The 19,790-nt window shown below is 40.6% G+C and overlaps 1 protein-coding gene across 2 annotated transcripts in view; it reads left to right on the plus strand.

Moving 5' to 3' along the window:
* Positions 1–19,664, plus strand: part of pbx4 (pre-B-cell leukemia transcription factor 4) — a 28,603-nt gene extending 8,939 nt beyond the window's left edge. Inside the window, exons 3-9 of one of the 2 annotated variants that reach the window (XM_083896925.1) lie at positions 13,201–13,445; positions 14,037–14,227; positions 14,655–14,790; positions 14,934–15,090; positions 16,874–16,977; positions 17,827–17,913; positions 18,969–19,664. In XM_083896925.1, the coding sequence (XP_083753051.1) occupies positions 13,201–13,445; positions 14,037–14,227; positions 14,655–14,790; positions 14,934–15,090; positions 16,874–16,977; positions 17,827–17,913; positions 18,969–19,058 (1,010 nt within the window). In that variant the 3' untranslated portion in view covers positions 19,059–19,664. The remainder of the gene's footprint in view (positions 1–13,200; positions 13,446–14,036; positions 14,228–14,654; positions 14,791–14,933; positions 15,091–16,873; positions 16,978–17,826; positions 17,914–18,968) is intronic. The other variant, XM_083896924.1, reaches the window with a different exon arrangement.
* The last annotated feature ends 126 nt before the right edge of the window (positions 19,665–19,790 follow it).

Below are 19,790 nucleotides of genomic sequence, written 5' to 3' on the forward strand. Positions count from 1 at the left end.
GAATAGAGCCATAACATTTCACGAGTTGTCAGAAACCTGTGGGAAGACTTTTATTATATTTTTTATGATGGAAAGTGTACAGTGCATTTGAAGCCAAAGCTGAAAGAAGATAAAAATAGTTTGTGGCAGAAATACAACCATTAGAACCTACCAAACCTACATCTTCAGTTTTATTACCAGTGGGGTTCAAAATGAAATGGACATTCACTCGGTCAAATATCCCCTTTTTACTTTTCAAGGAGCCTATTTTATGTCTACACTCTACACAGTGGTGCAAGTATTATCTCATTAGCTTTTCAGAGATCTCAGTTTTGTTTTGCAGTGTCCTGGCACTCTAGACCCCCCCCCCCCCCCTCGTTCGCTCTCTCCTTAGCAGAAGAGAATGAAAAAGATAGTGTGTTGGGGGGAGCAGGAGCAATACAGGGAGATTGATGAGGCAGTAAGAGCAGGAGTAATTACTCGGTGTCCATTCCCCAAGCCAGATTGGCAGACGGCTAATATCGCACAGACCCCTGGCCTTGACAGACACTCCACCACCCACCCACCCCAGCTCAAACTGGGGAGGCAGAGCACCCCAACCTTCAGCCTCGGCCTAATGGTGTGTGGGCCCACTGATTTCCCCATGTGGTATTATTCCTGTAGGAGCAGAGCCTCTGTATATTGACAGGAAACCCCTGTCTGGAGTATGTGTGTTGTAGGAATGGGAAACCTCAGTGGAATTGTTCACCTTTAGAATATTGCTGCAATTTGATTTTGATTCATCAAGGGCAGTCATTTCACTGTGCAGTCGAAACCGTAATTCAGTGAGGTCAAGGTGGGAGGATATGGACAACAACTGGGTTAGGACAATTGCTAAATCAAGAGTCCTTTTCTAATGCAATTTGGAAAACATGCTGGAACCTTTATTGCATGAATAGCTTAGAACGTTGGTTATTTAAATGATGTTCTCTGTGTTCATGGAAATAAATTGTCTGCTCTGGTTGACCTGTAATCTGTCTTTCATGCCTGATGAATGTATCTAGTATGTGATGGTATCCTAACCAACTGAGACAAAATGAAAATGATATAATTGCATTTAATTGGACACAGAATGCAGCAAATAAAACTCAGGCCGTGGACACACACAAGACCAAAGTAATATGATACTGTTCCGTCTTATGTACATTTCACACTTATTTTAAACCATAAATTCAAAAAGTAACAAGGAAATACTGATTGACTTATCAGTCAATACGTTTTCATGCAGAGTGGTAATTTGAGCTAGAGACTATGCTGTTCAATTGGACGACTGGCTTTGTCTCACTATATAAGCAAGAGAGGGGGGTTTGATTTATTGACTGAAGTCTGTCCGCCTCCACTTTGTTAGATGGCGATATTCCCCCTTTCAGCTTGTTGGTTTGAAACGTTTTCCAGTTCAGCTTGCAGCTAGTTGTTAGCATGTGGAGTGCCAATCCAAGTCTCCCTACTGTCTATGACCTTTAAAATATTAAATTATATAATCTATTCTATAAACAGGGCCTAAAATACATCTCCTCTTCAGTCCAAAAAAATCGACCGACCTTACTTTCACCATATTTTGTTGCTGTTGTCTTATTTCCTGCATCCTGGCCAGTTCTATTATTTCTGGGTTTAAGCCGGGGGTGGGAACTATGACACATGTCCAGAGTGCCCAGGCCAGCTTGAGTCAGACTCTTTTGATTTGGTACAGTTTCAGTTGCACCAACATGTTTCCATGAATTTTAAATATATTTATTTATTTTTAAATGTCATGTGAACCTGAGGATCATCCACAGAGCTGACTCCTTAGCTTTTCACCCCCACCAGACCTTCAATATGTATGACTCTCACACTCCTTTTAGGTTTTCCTCTTAAAGGAAACTGGCGTCTCTTTAATTAAAGATATGGAAATGCGGTCTCAGCTGGGTTGTATTAGTTTGGTGGCAGTGGGGTGGGAGTGTGTCAAAGCCTAGCTCCTAATCCTGACTAATTAAGGATTAATTACAATTGATGGGAGCCTTCCACCCCTCTGCAGTAGTGCGCATTGCTGTCCTGTACAGTATGTTTGTATATTTCACACCATGTCATAAATGTAGGGGAGAGATGGAAACATCAGGGCTGGTGGAGGGAGGGAGTTATACTACCCACCCTTAAATTAGTAATATTTATTGGGTTTTTACAGACACTGTGTGAGCCCATGCTACTGTTAAACTTAATACATAAATGTAATGATAGTATTGGCTATAATAGACAGATTACTGGTTTTCGGACGCTAACTTCTTTTTGTTTTAGTACCTTTTGCACTCGTATATAGTATGTGTTGTTTATATATTAGTAAAGTTAGTGTGTATCCTCATGTGATACCACTGTTAACTTGTTATCCTGACCAGTCACACATATTCTAGGCACAGAAATCTTAATACCTCTCTAAATGGTACATCGGACCTGTGCAGGCTAACCATGTACCCTGGGCTCTCTCTGGCACCATCTGACTGTGTCATAATGCTTGTTCACTTGTTATAAATGGGCACTGCTCTTCTGATCTATCGCTTAATTGCCACCTAATTTGCATAACAGTGCAAATTAACGACCTCTCAAATGAGCGTTCATTTTTCACAAAGTCTTTAGGAGCTCCTTAAGAGTCTGTGCTAATGAGCACAGGAGGCAGCTGGCCTGATGAGAGTTGACTGGGGGAAGATCTTAGCAGTGCTATAACAAGCCTCCTGCTTAGGTGCTCTTCATCATCCTCCTCTTCCTCTTGTGACATTTCAAATTCTTTCTTCCATGACTCTTTTTCTATGTACTATACCAGAAATATTATGTTAGAGATTTAGTCACATGTGCTCGGCAGTGATTACTTTATATTTTAAACATCACTCATTGTTGCACTTAATGCCATGTTGGCACAAAATTAATTTCTTAGGAAAATCTAATGCCGCTCATTAACGTCAAATATCATTAGTAGTTAGGCTGGCACGGTGCAAGAAATTGAATCATGTTTCTTGGTTGGAACTGTTGGAACACAAACTATGATCACATATCTTTATACTGCCTGCCATTCAAGGTTGGCTTAATTAAACTTCTCAGAATGAGCTTTAAAGTCAATTTATCTGAAAGTTGCATTATTTGTGCATAATTTTATCCATGCAAAAACCCTTAGTGGTCGGTGATCATTTAGGGGGTTTTATTTAATTTACATGTGGATATTTCTTAAGTTTAATGGTTCACATGATTTCTATTTCAATATTTTGCATGCCTTGTCAGCATATTTTTTGTTTTACATTCCTGAAGTATATGAACATGGAAAAATTATTTTAAATCTAAAAAATAACTAAAAACTGCATTTTATAGCGTGTGTGTATTATCAATCCAATTATCCATAATCGCTTGAGCACCAGGTTTCTGCTTGTGTTGGTGGCTATCTTGGGTTCCTTTGTAATTCCTAACGATTTTAGCTAAATACATATGTACTACCTATGGCCAAGGGCCAGTAAAAGTTTCAGGGAAGTTGACTAACTTAGTCTAGTGGATCTTCAAGGCCTCCTTATCATAAGATGGATGCCTAAAAAAAGAGTGACCCACATCGATGCGGTGTGCTGTAAATCTGAGCTAAAATAACGTTGAAAACTACTACTTCTGGAATTGGTGTTTAGACCATTATGCAGGGTGTCATCTCATTATGCAGTCTATCATTAGCTCTTTAATAAGACACTTTGCTGAGGTAATTGCAAGTAGCTTGCCATGTAACAAGATACTTTGACCTAAACAACCATGTAACTTCTGAGGATATTTTAAGTTTAATGTCCTGTTTGATTGTTCATATAAAAATCTTAAAATTCTGACATGATCATGCAACCCCCTTAAACATTGTTGCAATGGCGATGTACAGATGTTTTTGATAACTTGCTCTCAAGTAATGTTTAACTTTAAGAGGCAACACTGATGGCAAGCAGGGGGATGGTGCAGAAGGAGGGGTGAAAGGGGGACTTTCTAGCGCCTCCGTATGGAGAAATTATTGTTTCTTCTTGTATTTAACGTAAAGGTTTAAATGACAAAGAAAACAACAATGGGACAGTGGGGCTTATGTGAATTCAAAACTATTTAAGCCACCTGACTGTCTATTTACCATAAATGAGATGTTTTTGAAATCATTATGCATATATATAACTGCATGCCCGTCAGATATTTTGACTGTCTCAATTGTAGTATTTCTGTCTCTGATGGCAAACCTTGACTACGACAGACAGGCCCGTTGTTACTGTGCAACAGCAGGGAAAAGAAGTCTGCACATGTCTGTAGATGCTTTGGGCTAATGTTCACTGATCTTGAATTTATTTCCCCTGTAGCAAAAGAACATTCTACAGTAGGTTTTAGAAAGCCCTGGTGGTTAAACTTACCAAACACTTAAAAGGCTGTAGTTGCAGTGGCATTCAAGGAGATGTTGTTCATGAAAAATCTGCTTTTTAAACTCAAGTTTCACATTAAAATGTCTATTTTATATATTATCATATTTCCCATTGTATATAGTCGTCTCTGCAGTTATTGATCTATTTTGTTTTACCATACACATTGCCATTGAATATGTCGCTCTTTATAGTTATTGAATTATGGGTGCTTCAGTGATCTTTGAATTCCTGCTGGGCTTGTTAAAATTGAATGCTGCTAAATTTTCATTTTGCTGTTGTCAATATATGTTAAACCTTGCATGTATAAATTGTCATTAAATTAGATTTTTTTGCTTCCTTATATGTATATATATATATTTAGTACTCTTTTGTGATTTTGTTAGGTGCCTCTGATTGTCAGGAAAATCGCTATAGGAATTTGATTTTTTTTTTTACTTCTAAAAACTACTGTAATGGTTGTCGGGGAGTTTTTTCTTCATGGTATAAGTGATGGGCAAAGGGAAAATACATTGTAGATTCCTTATTTGGTTCTATTTGTGCAGATTAAGTGACAACACGCATTGATCTCTCATTAGTGTTTGTGTGTGTGGCAGTTTGTTTGTGTGTGACCATTCAAGGGGGGTACACATAGTCATTGCTCCAGTGTCCAAGCCTCTCTCTTTAGTTAATTACAGGCTGATTGATGATGTGTTGGACTGAAGTGTTGTTTGCCCAAGGTGTGAGTTCTCCAATTCACACCGTAATCAGACCATACTGTGTTAACTCTGAATGCTTACCTCTCGCTCTCGCTCTCTCTCTCTCAGTTGCTCTTTCACTGTGTGTGTGTGTGTGTGTTTGTGAGACTGGGGTCTGCGTGAAATAGGGCTCAGGTGAACTACCCAAACAGATGCTGATTAGGTTGAGCTGCTTAAAGTAGGAAAGGACATATGGATTGGGCTCATTAAGTTCACTGTACTCCTCTTAAAAACACCCTTTTAGAAGAATGGGGTATACTGTTTTTATATTGCATTTGCAATTGAAATACACCTAACATAATATCCATTTGGCAAAAAGCCCATCAGTAAAATGAATACTTACTGTTAAGTTTTAGTGCCATAGTCTACAATTTGCCCAAGGCAACATTTTATTAACCCAAGCCAAGAAGTCATATCCTACTAAAATGGAATGGTAAATCGAAATATACACAGAGGAACCTGCTTGTGAAAGTTAATGTTATTTGATATACACGTTATCAAGTCTCCCATCGAGGCATCCACATTACAGTTTCAATTTAAAAACACAAATTCTGCTCTGGCTACACTTGCTGTCCACAGTACCCCAGCATTCTAGAATCCCTCCCCCCAAAACAAAGAGGTTTGAGAACTATAATGGCTCCATAGTTTTTTTTTAGTTTGGAAGGGCAGAAAAGATGATGACCTGGTAATAACATCCGTCCCGTCCTAAGCAACCTGTTCACGTCCAGGTTTCACTAAGTATAGGTCTAAACGCACCCTCAGTGCATAATAAGATCTGACCACAGAAACCACATTTTGGTGTTGGTTTGAGGAAGATATGAGGACAGGTAAGAGCCACACCCCCTCTGCTGGCATCCTGACATCCTATGACTGGTGGTAGTATGAATAGGGACCCAGTTACCTGCATTCACTTCCTTGATTGATTCCTTAAGTCCCAGCTAAGAGGACTGGGTCATTCTTTCCACATCCATGCATGTGCAGAGGTCCACAGGGTTTTGCATAGCTGCCATTTCCACGGTGGTCAGCACAGATTAAAGCCCAATTTATACTTCTGCGTAAAGTGCTCTGCGTAGGCTACGTAGAGACTCTGCGTCGACGCAGAGACTGTCGAAGAGCCTCTGCGTCGTCTCCGGGTGCACGGAATATTTTTTAAGTGTCCGTCACTCCGTCGAGGGACTACGGAGACGGCAAGAGCTGCGATTGGTCCTCAGGACAGGCTGAGCTAAGCTGCTCTGTGCCGGCTCTCAGTGCGCTCCGGGCGTCCTGACAGAGGCGGAGCTGATCCCCGCCGATAACGCCGCTGCCAAACTATAAATACGTCATATCTATACACACACAGCACATGTTTAGACTCTAAATGGCCAATTTCTCGCCTCAAATTATCTTAAAACTGCGTTCCGTGACACAGAAAAGTGAGAAACGGCCACTGTTTCAACAACAACAGTCTTTCTCTCTCTTTCTTTCTCGGACGCCATTGCTCACTGTAGCCAGAAGCACAACAACCTTGCGCAGCGACCCCTACTGATCGGGCGGGAAATTGCAGCGAGTGTCCGTCACCACGACGCAGAAGTATAAATGCTCGAGGCGTCTCCGTGGTGACGCAGACGGATAACGCATACGCAGTCGGAGAAGTATAATGTGGCCTAGATTAAGGCCAGCACACCTCTAGTTCAGATCTGCATGTGCATGTTCCCGGCTGTCCAGTTGGTAGCATAACTCTTGGTTTGGACAAAAGGGAGAACAAAGAAGACCGTAACCTTGGAAACTTGCTTGTGTCTGTATGAGGAAGTCTGCTGGTACCCACACAAGCACAACACTGTACTCAAAGATTGCAAAGACAAACTCCTGGTGAGAAATCACCATTTCTAAAGTGTAGTGAAATAGCGTAGAATGCTAAACAACTGCGCACCCTCACTTAGTATGAACAAAATTGCTGATGTGCTTGCGTGCGAAAATGTGGAAGACCGCATGACCTGGAGCTTACTTTCAGTTTCACATTTTCTTGTCTCGTATCAGAAATCAATGTTCTTATTGTTCACCACTGTTGTTTCTTGTTAGAAGAACTTTCTGAAAGGAAGGCCTTATACACATGGAAACTTAACTTTCCATAGTATCTTTTTTCTTTTTCGTTCTTAATGTTTTCTGTAAACACTGCATCATTTCAAGAAATGCCCCCCCCCCCTTCCCAAACAACTGTACACTGTAGTGCATATGTTAGGTCAGTAATTGACACTGTAATGCTGCTGCAGAAATAGCACAAATTGCAGAGTAGACATTGAGCATATAAACCATGCACATTGTGTACAAACTTTTTTCAAACAAAGTTTTATTCAGATAAGTACACATTACAATGTATACAATCATTTGGACGGCCCCTAAGCAAACACCTTCAGAGGGGAAAGTCTTACTGTTTACACTGGTATTCGCATGTCTATATTATCAGAATAGTCACATGATATGGGTTTTTTTGTGCGTTGCTATAGATACACATTAGTTCTAATGCAGAGCTAAAATGATGGTCTGGATGCATATATTCATCTGAAAATGCAATTTTGTATAGCTTTGATTGCTGAAAACCAACACAATTTTGCATTTACAGCTTAAACTGGGTGACTAACTGTACGAACGACAATGAAGTTTGTATTTTCACTTCATTTAAAGGTCAGGGAATTTGATGAAACTTTCCATAGTGCTTTTCATGATGGATCACCGTCATGGAAATTGGGAGAAATAAAAAATCAGGTCAGGTCAGCAATTACATTTTTAGATAATACATTTCTTTCTAAAATTTTGTAGAATGTTAGGACACACAGTTGAGCAGTGGCTAGTAGTGGATTATGATAGTAGATCATGGTATGGTTCGGTTTGGTACAGTACAGTACGGTGTGGAATGGTAAGACCCTGGATCATACTTGTGTTTCGACTGAGACCCTTTACTTGGGAGGAGGGGTGTGGGCTGTGACGTCACGATACATGGCGTGCCGTCACACCAGGACAACAAATGACAACACTGAGCGTGACACAATGGATAATAGAAAACAGGACACCACTGGTGGTCACCAGGGGTTATGCTTTTCTGTCGCCCAATCAGCTGACTGTCGTGAGTGGAGTCGGTCTAGCCTGACCGTACATTGACCATTCGTTCCACTGTTCCACGATATGGTAACACAGCTTATGTGTTGGCCCTGGGTGTACCCCTCCCTTTCGCCCTATGTCAGCTGGTATAGAGCTGTGAACTCTTGACAGGTTCATTCCAGCACCGGTACCCCGTTCATTTTTGCCACATCTTTGGCTGCCAACATGGCGGATCATCAGCACTAAGTCACGTGACGTGCGGAGCTCTATTGGCACCAGCACAGCCCCACGACCCCCATGTGGAAGATAAAGCGGTAGATAATGAGTCATGGTTTGTGGAACCTGGAAATGAAATTCACCCTGATGGGTTTTTAGCAACCATTTTAGTGTTTGTGCATGAATAAGGAAGAAATTTGGTGGTCATTAATTTCTTTTGAAATGGTTTCTGAGAAAACTGAAAATGATTTTAGTTTTAAGTAGACTGCTCCCATTTCTTCTTTTCCCCAGCCCAATGTGTATTCCATGATTGATAATGTATAACAGTTTTTGTTTCTCTTAAACTAATCCCATCTGCAGTTTAGATTTACTTGCTGTTTTTGTGTGGCAAATTTACATATTCATGTTGCAAATTTTCATCAAGAAAGCCATATTTTTATGACCCATTCTCTTTATCTGAATTCCCTGTCTGTAATGAAAGGAAAAACTGATGTTTTCACTGTCGTATCTTTTCTCTTTCGCTCTCTGGCACGACTGTATTGTGGATTCTGTATTTCCTGTAGCCTCCCTCTCTCTCTTTCTCTCTCACTCGCCGTGTCTCTTCCTCTCGCACACATATCTTCTCCTGTGACTCCTTTTTTTTTTTCAATTCTCCTTGGTTCTCCTTCTACTCTCTCTCTTCTTACCTTTTTCCCCTTTTTTTTCTTCTCTATGCCTCTCTCTCTCCCTCCCGCTCCCTTGCTCTCTCCCAGTGAAAGGCTGAGAATACCCAAGGGAGCTGATGCAATTAAAATGCTAATCCTGTCTGTCTACAGAGAGAGGGAGAGGGGGGGGCTGACAGCATGAGGGATTGCGGCTCACATGGAGAACTCGACTGAAATGGAGAACAGAGGGAGGGGGGCACTGGGGGGAGGTGGGTGGTGGTGTGCTGAAAGGGAGAGGGGGGAGGGGATGTGTGTTGGGGGAGACAGAGTGAAAAGGGGGATGCTAGCGAGGGAAAAGACAGACAAGGATAAAGCTTGTGCTGTGAGCTGAGCAATGATATACTGACTGCGTTTAAGTCTTATCTATTTCAATGTGTGGAAGGCATTACAGTTAATATACAGCACTACAATAGTGGTTAGGTTGTTCACCCTTACCTGTACCACTTCATATACTGTGTGTGTTGTGTCTGTATAGCACAGTGTTCCTACATTGGCTGTGCAGAAATGAGAACGATTATGTATGCAGTGAAAGCCCAGCTGGATACCCTGAATATTTCATAGTATGTGTTGCTCGCTCCGTCTCTCAATGGCACACAGCTCTGCTAGGGTGGTAACGTGTGCATAATGGTGCGATTTCTAAGAGCTGTGGATGCAGGCTGCAGGCCTTAAGATGTCCTCCTATTTTTCTTTAAAGAGGGATTTAAGTAATGTTACTTGCAGCAATCCGCGTTTTCGCCTGTCAGTAATTGAACCAGCTCAGGGGCAATGTCAGAAAAACACTGCTTAGATTTGGAGCGAAATCTTGCTCTTAGAGATATATCTTCCTTTGAAATAATTTTCTGGGGTCTCATGGCAAGATTGTGAGAGGAATGCATTTGTGTCATATGGTCGTTTTCTGTGTGGTATCTTAACTCATCTCAACAGCTGCTATGACACCACAAGGCCACTAGTATGAGTGCAACTGTGGGTAATCACAGCTTAATTGGAGTAATTAGGGGAATGTAGGGGCATTAGGCTACAGCTGGGGGCCATAATGAGGAGTGGGGGGCAAAGGGAGGGGGAAGAGGTTAGAAGCTTTAAGAGCCACAGTTGCCCTGTTCACTGTAGGTCAGTTGTTCTTCTCAGTAAATGAACAGCAAAGATCAAATACAGATGACTATAAACTGTGCCTTACAAATACTTTGGGTTTTCAGTCTCTAAATAAGCTATCTTGATAAAAAAAAAGTGCAACTATCATATGTGGATGAGTGAAAAGAAAGAAAATGGAGGGAAAGAGATGGGCGAACCAGGGTCATTAGTTCAGGCGGCTGGGTCTGCTGCATTCCTGAGCCCTGAGATGGGGGAGCAGCAGAGCTGGAATGTGCCTAAGAGAGAGAGAAGAGACCTAAGTAGAGGGAAAGAAACAGGCAAGAGGGAACAAGAAAAAAAAAAAGGGGAAAGTTGGACACTTTGCTATGGGAGGCCTTAAATGGTGGAACAGACTCATTTATCAAATGAAGTTTAAAAAAAAACATTGTCTGCTACTAAGCACTTGGAAACTTTTAAGCGAAACTGTTTTTGTCCTCATTTCTTTCACATCTGTTAGCCCTGCACTACAGTTATACTAATTTGTTAGTTCTGACCACTGAAATTTGGTTTTCAATGTGATACTCTACAGGGAATCTTAAACAGCAACAAGACTAATGCGCTTGTGAAATCATTTTAACTAGAGACGCTTTTGAATTAACTAATTCATGCACTCCTGAACCTCTGATGAGCTTTGAATAACTCTTGTAATCTGTGACAAGGCCAAGAACCCAAAGCTACTCCGTTTCCAACAGGATTTATCTTGTCATCCATATTGTTGGCACCCGTTTCCTTCAGAATCATGTCTGGTTTCAATGCTGTCATTTACTTCCTTGATATAGTCTCTAGTTATAAAGATCAGCATACAACTACAGCTTATTTATCCCCTTTGCCATCATCTTATACTGATTTACATTTTAAACCCCACCTATAAAATCCTACATTTCACACAGCAAAGGTTATTCATTTTACTTCTTTCTTTTTTCTTCTACACAAACTAAGTTTGGCAATTGCTGTTTAAGTAGGGATGAGCTGATACGATACTTAGTATTGATCTGATGGATCGGAAAGAGAAAAATAAAAATTCCAATATGATCCAAAAAATCGATACACATATATAAAATTGTGTTTTCACTATGCACAGATCCTAAAATTGTAAACAAAAACCAACAACAGCATTTTAGCTGAGTCATGTTGTGGGCTGCTGAGTTCCTCTTTATGGGAGGAGAATGTGTGTTACACAGTTGGAGAATTATGTCTTTGAAATGGTGAGGCAGCAGCTTCATAGTTTCAAAAGGTGTAAAATGATTGTATCGGTCGGACCCTGAAAGGTTGTGATATCAGTTATCGGACTGTGATATTGAGCTATCCCTATTCACAAGCAAACCTGTTTTAGTGCTTAACTCTGTTATCAATAAACCTGCCTTAGCTGTGAGGCAACAGTATTTACTGGAGCTGTACAGTAATTTCATGTTGTACGTTATTGTTATTGAAAATTGATCAATTATTTTAATTGTCAGAATAGTTGCTGTTTTGATTGTCTAAATTAAATTAAGTCATTTATATAAATTTGGAGGTGTGTCACATTGTCTAAAACCAAATGCAACTTTTGGATACATCCAATAACAGTTAAGTTAATATAGCTTGAATTGGAAATAATTTAGTAGTCATGGTACTATTAAATGTCGGTATATCAGTACTATAACAAGCATACTCATATTATACCACATTACGTGTGTATGTAGATTATCATTCATCCACATCATAATTGTCCAAATAGTCATTGACTTGGTAGCAACAGGACTGTTAAGTTCTACAAACTCAAAGCTACTGTGCAAGTCTAGTTGCTACCTATTCACTGACTTTTGGGCATACAGTACATACCACATTATACACCACAATACAAAATAAATGAAATAAATAATATATAACACTCCTACATTAAATTAGTATTGTTATGATCATGAGAATAATTTAGTATTTCTTATTTATTTTTTCTTTAAATTCATAGAAATCCACAGTTTCATTTTGGTCACATTTCAGTGTCATCAACTTTACTGTCTCTGCTATAACTTTGGGGCAAACTTCTTATAAAAAACCAGAGTGAGGAAGGAAATATTCACTACTACTAGTTAGCGGCTACAGTGTGGTGTCATGACTACTCGTTGCCATTTTCTGCGTGTTCTGCCATTTAAGCTCTCATCGATCTAGGTTTTCTGTTATTGTTTCGATTCAAACTCTTACCAGCAGAATACATACTGTGCATTCAACTGCTTCGCCAAGTTTCCTGCAGTACTTTTTGAAGTTGAATGATTGACAAACAAAGGGGGCAAGAGGAAATTTATTTGAGAGTTAAAAGCTCCAGGCTCTGAAGAAAAGATGGTTGTCTGTACTTAAAACTTTTCTGTAACAAAGTGGTATCTGTAAGGAGGATGTGTGTGTGTGGGGGTGTGTGTGTGTGTGTATATGTGTATGTGTATGTGTATGAGAGAGAGAGATGAGAGCATGGCTGTAGGCTGACAGAGGTCCTGGTATAATACAGTGGTGGAGTGCACGACTGATAACTATACTTATGGCCACTGGGGCTCATAGTGACAGCACATGCACTCCCATTACTGGTCCCATGCTTCATGCTCTTATCTCTGGCAGGTTGCCACAGAGAGGCCACACTGCCCTCTGCTGTTGATTTGGATGAAGTTCAGGCTTATTGAGAATTCAGCCAAGCACCGTTAGCGATGACTCAGGGGAGAAACTTGAGTGGGTTTTGACAGGGCTCACTTCTTTGAATTTCAGCTGTGATAAAACATCTTCCTTTGCACTCAGAAGTGATCGTAGTCCCCATTTTCCTTAAAAATATAAATGTGTGGTCTGTCAGTTTTTCAATAAGTAAATATTTGACAGACAACAAGGTTTTATAATTTGACAACAGTTACTTTCTCTCAACAGGTAAATACTAAACGTACCTGCTTAATGTCTACATTTCTTCTTATCTTATCTTTTCAGTTCTGAGTATACGAGGTGTGCAGGAGGAGGACCCACCGGATCCCCAGATCATGAGGTTGGATAACATGCTGTTAGCAGAAGGTGTGTCAGGACCAGAGAAGGGAGGAGGATCGGCTGCAGCGGCCGCAGCTGCAGCAGCAGCAGGGGGCTCACCCACCGACAGCAGCATAGAACACTCTGACTACAGAGCCAAGCTTGCTCAGATTCGCCAGATATATCATTCTGAGCTGGAGAAGTATGAGCAGGTGTGTGCACCAAGCAGACCTTAATGTTTGAACATGTACAGTTTTCCATGAATGTTAGCATAGGCAAAGTCGGCAACTACATTCCCCTTGGTTAAATATTGTGGTAAATTCTACCTAAATACAGGGGAGTAAAATTTCTGTTTCCATGTATTTAATGCATCAACATTATCAGCTACTGTGGTGTTGAATTTAAAGTAGGAGAGATTGGCAAACGCACAACCACAGGTACCATTCAAACAAAGACTATACAAGGGGCCTTTGTGCATTCTTGTTTTCTCTAGGTCCTTGAAATTTAACTGCATCAGTTACATGGGTGGATAAAGATGGTAGCTTAATTGCAAAGAAAGAAAATTAATTCTCACCAATATTGAAACCCTTCACGAGGGTGTTCCGTCAGTCTTGCACTTTCGTGCTGTTTCACTATTGACTATGTATCATATGTTGTGATATTAGTCTGCACATTCTTCAGAAAAGGAAGCTTTTTAGTAGAGGAGTGAGAAAGCCATAGCCTACATGTCATTCTACTGGATACTATCTGCTTGGACTAGATTACTTACAGTATGATTCTCTCTCACTCTTTCCTCGGTCCAGGCCTGCAGTGAGTTCACCAACCATGTCATGAACCTGCTGAGAGAGCAGTCTCGCACACGGCCCATCTCTCCAAAGGAGATTGAGCGCATGGTGGCCATCATCCACCGCAAGTTCAGCTCAATTCAGATGCAGCTCAAACAGAGCACCTGTGAGGCTGTCATGATCCTGCGCTCACGCTTCCTTGACGCCAGGTCAGTCTGTTTGTCTAGCTGGGATAATGTGTGTGTGTGTGTGTACGAGTTATCTCTTAGATATTCTTTTCCTATCTAAACACTGCCATCATTGGGAACATAATGAGGTCCTTGTTAATGATAGAGGTCATGTGTGAATTGAGGTTATGTTATGAAAAAAGCATGAATTGGTAGTGATTAATATCAGAGGCAGGATTTGGTATAAGCTGTCCACTACTCATGCCTGACCACTAATGCTAACCAGGACCTTGGAAATTACATCTTTTGTCATAAGCAATGAACTCGAAGGCAGTCGGTGCACTGTCTTAACCCAACTAGCTCTTTAAACTGTGTGCGAGTGTCTGTATGTGTGTGTGTGTGTAAGCATGGACTTTTTTGTGTCAAACTATACAAACACCCGAGTCATTACCTCTTTTCCCTGTGTCAGGCGCAAGAGGCGCAATTTCAACAAGCAAGCTACAGAGGTGCTGAATGAGTATTTCTACTCCCACCTGTCTAACCCTTACCCAAGCGAGGAAGCCAAGGAGGAACTGGCCAAAAAATGTGGGATCACTGTGTCTCAGGTAACGTGTTAACACACTTCTGGAGCTGGAAACCACTAAGCAAGCAGAAATTATTTATATATAACACATTTTAACTGACTGGGCAATAAGAATGATGCTATAACCATTTTAATGAGCATTTCTGACATCTGTCTGTCGGTCAGGTCTCTAACTGGTTTGGCAACAAGAGAATACGTTACAAGAAGAACATCGGTAAGTTCCAGGAGGAGGCAAACCTCTACGCAGTTAAAACAGCGGTGGATGCTGCCAATGTGTCAGCGCAGGCTAGCCAGGCTAACTCTCCGGCCACGCCCAACTCAGGTACTGAATTTCATCTTCTCACAAGCCCTGATACTTTATTTAATTTCTTGTACGTCCTGTTGTTTTAATATACAACTGTATCTGATTGAATCTGTTTTAGGTAGCTGCTATAGTGCCTGAAATGATGCTATTTATACTGTGTGAACTCGTTGGTAAATCTTGAACCACAAAATGTATAGTTAGACACAGTCATTACTCATCCAGAGCTTCTGCAAATCAACTGTTGAGCACCAACTTCCACATTCTAGCGGCAAACACTCACCAAGCACTGTATCCGGAACACCATGGTATTGCTTAGTAACCAAGTCAAGATTCCTCTAACCTCTGCTATCAACAAGGAAGTTTTCTCCACAGAATTATGTGAATAAGCAGTTGTTTTTTTTTCTTATTCTTTAAATTATGCCAAGTAGTGCAGAAAACCAGTAACAACATGGTGCAGCAGAACACTGTTTGAGTACTGTTGTAGCGATTTACTTCGCCGCCTTAGCAGAAAATAAACGTTAAAGCATGAAGAATGTGTGCAGCTATGTTTACCGACATTAAAACTCTGCCATTCGCCTGTGCCTCTCTCGCTGGAGTGTACTGTGAAACTCTGAATAACATGGTGATGTAAATTTTTATTCAAATCACTTGGCACTACCATGAAGTACAGGAAAAATCTGAAAAAGAGCCATATTCTTTAAAAATAGTATTTTGGGGCTTAAAAAGTATTTTCTTAGGTCCTACTCTTAACTCTATTCCCATTTTTAAATTTGCGTGTGTGTGGTGTGGGTAGCCACAGTCCACGGTTGTTTTCACTTTGCTATATTTTGTGTTTTAGATGACTTCTTGTGTCTTTGTGTCAACTTTTGTTGTAATAATAATAATCAGGGATAAGAGGTGAAGGGAATCACCAAATATTACTTCAAGTACTGTGTTCATCTTTCATATCTTCTTTCTGAAAGTGGAGATCATCCCATTATACATGCATTTGTTTGTTAAATTGCTTTTGATAACCTATTTCATAACTTAATGTCCCTCAATTTAGTGACATGCAGCACACAGTATTAATATAGTAACCACCTTTTGCTGGAAGGAAGCTAAATGATGAGCATTCATCTAGTTCGATATTTCCCCCTCTTGTGTTGTTTATGTAATAAAAACATTGTGGCCTTTTTGAATAGCTGGTTTGTTAAAGAGTTTACATGACACCAATCCTAAAATCAAAATTTTGACACCCCCCCCCCCCCATGCTATAATTTGGGACATTGTTTTATTTAAAACTGGTACACACAGTTGGTGTCCAGTTCAGAGTCTATGCTGTTGTTAAATTCTAATTAAAGGTCCCATATTATGCAAAATCAACTTTTAATCATTTAAATCCTTAGAGTTGGGACTCCAGTCGCTAATGTGTGAAAAAAAGATGACTGTGGTACATGTAAATGTACTTGTGACGTCACAAGGCGCTAAATTCCAGGAATTGTTGTCACTCGAGAGTGCTGGCATCCGAAAACTGGAAGTCCGCGAAAAAATGAGTCCTACACAGACTTCCAGCCTCAGAGGATTTATCCGTCCAATGGATACATGTTATATATGAGGGCAATGAGCCTTTCCTGTCCCTTATGTTTGTTTTACTAAAAAATATCTGCGCGAGACGACCCTTGCATTTAAAATAGCTGGTAAAGTTTTGTTTCTTCTAGTTGATGTCCATGAACAGTGGTGACCTTTTGAACCCAAGGCACTGGGATGGGGGCTGACTGGAAATTGGCTATATACTCTATATATATATATATATTACCTACAGGGTCACCAGGGTCATACAGTTTGTCTCAAACAGGCGACGCCTACCTCAGCCTGCATTCACTCAACGGGGAGGGTCTCAACATCGCCCCCTCTCTACAGCAGCAGGTATGCACTGAGGACAGCTACAGATTTGACCTCAATGCTGTTAACCTAGCCACCCAGAATCCTTGGATTACCCACCCACTGCCTAGATCCTTTTGAACCTCAACTTCTCCCCGTCCCATCCTGACTCATCCTTTGACCCAATGAATCCCTTCCCCCAACACAAGTGCACACTCAAACTGCCCCTTGTTTGTGCTGTACATCAAGGCCTGAATAATACATCTAAGTTTGCATAAGGCTAAAAATACATTTTAAAGCGAACACAATCAGCTTCATTACAGAACTCCTTGACCAGGTTTTGAGTATCAGGACTCGGTACTCGTGTGGTTGTTCATATATACACAAATCAGGGCAAAAAACTATCTGGTAAATTATCAATTTGTCTCCATGTACTCTGAACTCTTCAGTCTTGATTTGTGTCATTTTTTTCCTGCCTTTCCAAACTTTTCCTTAATCCCATACCTCCACATATTCACCCCTTCACCTGTGTAGATTGGGACATTTCTTCAAACTGATCGTTTCTTATAGTTGTTACAGTATCTGAACATAATTGTTGTTGTGGAGGTATCCACGGATTTCTGCTGCTAAAAACTGTTATATTCAGAAATGTAACGAGACCCGTTTATGGCTTTAATTTAATTTAGAGCCAAAGTGGTTTAATCGTGAAGTCGATTAGACGGTAATAATGTTTGACTAAACTAACTACATGAGGGAGTACTTGAGCAGAAATGCAGTAAAGATTTGTGGATGCCATCGCAACTCTGTCCATTTAGAACAACAGCAACTGGATGCAGAAGGGTTTTAGTTGTCTGGCGTTGTATTGACAATTGCGGCTGTTTTATCTGCTGACAGGTGGATACCCTGCACCGTGCTACACACCTGACGGGCGGCTATGAGGAGCTGTCGGGTAGTGGCCTCTACACCCCTCATGGCCTGGATGTGAGTTCTACTTTTAAATCAGTTTTTGTGGTTTAGCTGATTAGTAGTATTTACTGTATGCTCTGTTTTTACACATTTCCAGTTTTTTAGGAAGCTTTGTAGATAGACATATACTACAAGAGTGGTAAGCTAGAATTTGCTTTAATTTTAATCACAAACTTTGAACGCAACATTTTAAAAATCACAAAATTAATGCTTCCTGGACTGTGACGATAAAACAGTGGCTTCTTGTTTGGAAAAAGTTGGGAAAATTCAGGAATTCATTACTTGAGGCTAGTAAGTGATGGGTTTGTTTGACATGAACCAGATCTTGCCCTGACGTCATGGAAATGTAGTCAATGATAACCTTAGAAGATCAAGGTGACTGCTGTTTTTCCCCCCACTATAGTTGCTGGACACCAACTGCAGAGCATGATGGGAAAACCCAGCTCTCCCTGATTCAAAAGTTGATGCTTTTAATTTCATCTCCACGTTTAGCTAGAAAGCACAAAAACGGTTTATTTAAACTAGAGATAGACCAATTTGGGTTTTTTTCAGGGCCGATATCGATTATTTGTAGTCAAGGAGGCTAATAACCAATATTTGGAGCAATATAATTTGCAGTAAAAGTGAAAATATCTTAACTGTAACGTTTAAATTTTTTAAATCTTAGACAATAGGTGTCTTTGTTTTAAAATTCTAACAAAAACGACAGGAAGCTCCCAGGCTCAGGAACATGTCTTGTAAAGTTAAATGAAAACTTAAACAAATAAATAGCTCTCAAAAGTTTTCTACAGTAAATAAAGTTTTCAAAAATGTCAATGTAACTGAAATGTTATTTTACACTTATATTTCACTTACATCTGTTTTAAGTTCAAACAAAAACAAAACGTGCAGGGAGTTTCCAGGGTCAGCAGCATCTCTTATAAAGTGAAACTGAAATTTTAAATAATCAATCTCTTATCGGCAGATGCTGATATGCGTCAAAATACAGAATATTGGTGCCGATAATCGCTCTATCCCTAATTTAAACTACTCATCATAAAATGCCATATTTATTCCTTTTCACTTTGCAGGCTAACAGCTGGCAGGACACCAACAACCCCCCCTCGGTCACCTCCCCTCCTGGTCCTCCTGGCAGCGTCCACTCCGACACCTCCAATTGATCCAGTGGCTCTACCTGCCATCACTTCATTCCCACTGTGGTCTGCTCTGACTAACATCTTCTGTCCCCATTCTTCAATAGTCCATCGCCTCTCAATTTAACAGCCACACAGGGCTGTGATTTCAATTCATGAACACACACTGTGCTGGAACACAGGACAGTGAACAGATGGGAGGAGTTCTCCCTCCACCATACAGCTCCATTTCAATGCTTCGAGCTCTGTTGTCTCTAAATGAAAGAGGGATGGAGTCTTACTGAGACATAGAAAACATCTTTACTATCAAGGACTTTTTGAAAAACCACTGACCCAGCTGTGTGTAGATGATCATGATGTCTGTACATTATGTGTATATGCACGTTAACTTCACACAGTACTCACACAGCTTGTCCATGTGCTGTCGACCTCTGCACTTGATCCTTTGCTTTGGAAAACTGTGTGTGATTGCCTGTATCTCTTGAAGCCTTGGCATTTGCAGCCAATCTGTCGATACAGATCACCAGGGAGCTCTGCTCACCTCGCTCGTACCAAAGTGCTGCCCCAGTAGTTGTCAACACATCTGTTCCTCCGAGATCACCCTCTGCCAACTTGACACAAGACGCTGTTGTATCTGCCTGTCCTTATAGGTTGATAATTCATTCTGTTGGAGATTTCACAGTGAATAATCGATACATGTGCAAAGGTGCATGCGACCCCCCCCTCTCCCCCTCCCCCTTCCATAACACACACACACAC

Source organism: Microchirus variegatus (assembly GCF_963457635.1).
Source record: "Microchirus variegatus genome assembly, chromosome: 10".
NCBI lineage: Eukaryota > Metazoa > Chordata > Actinopteri > Pleuronectiformes > Soleidae > Microchirus > Microchirus variegatus.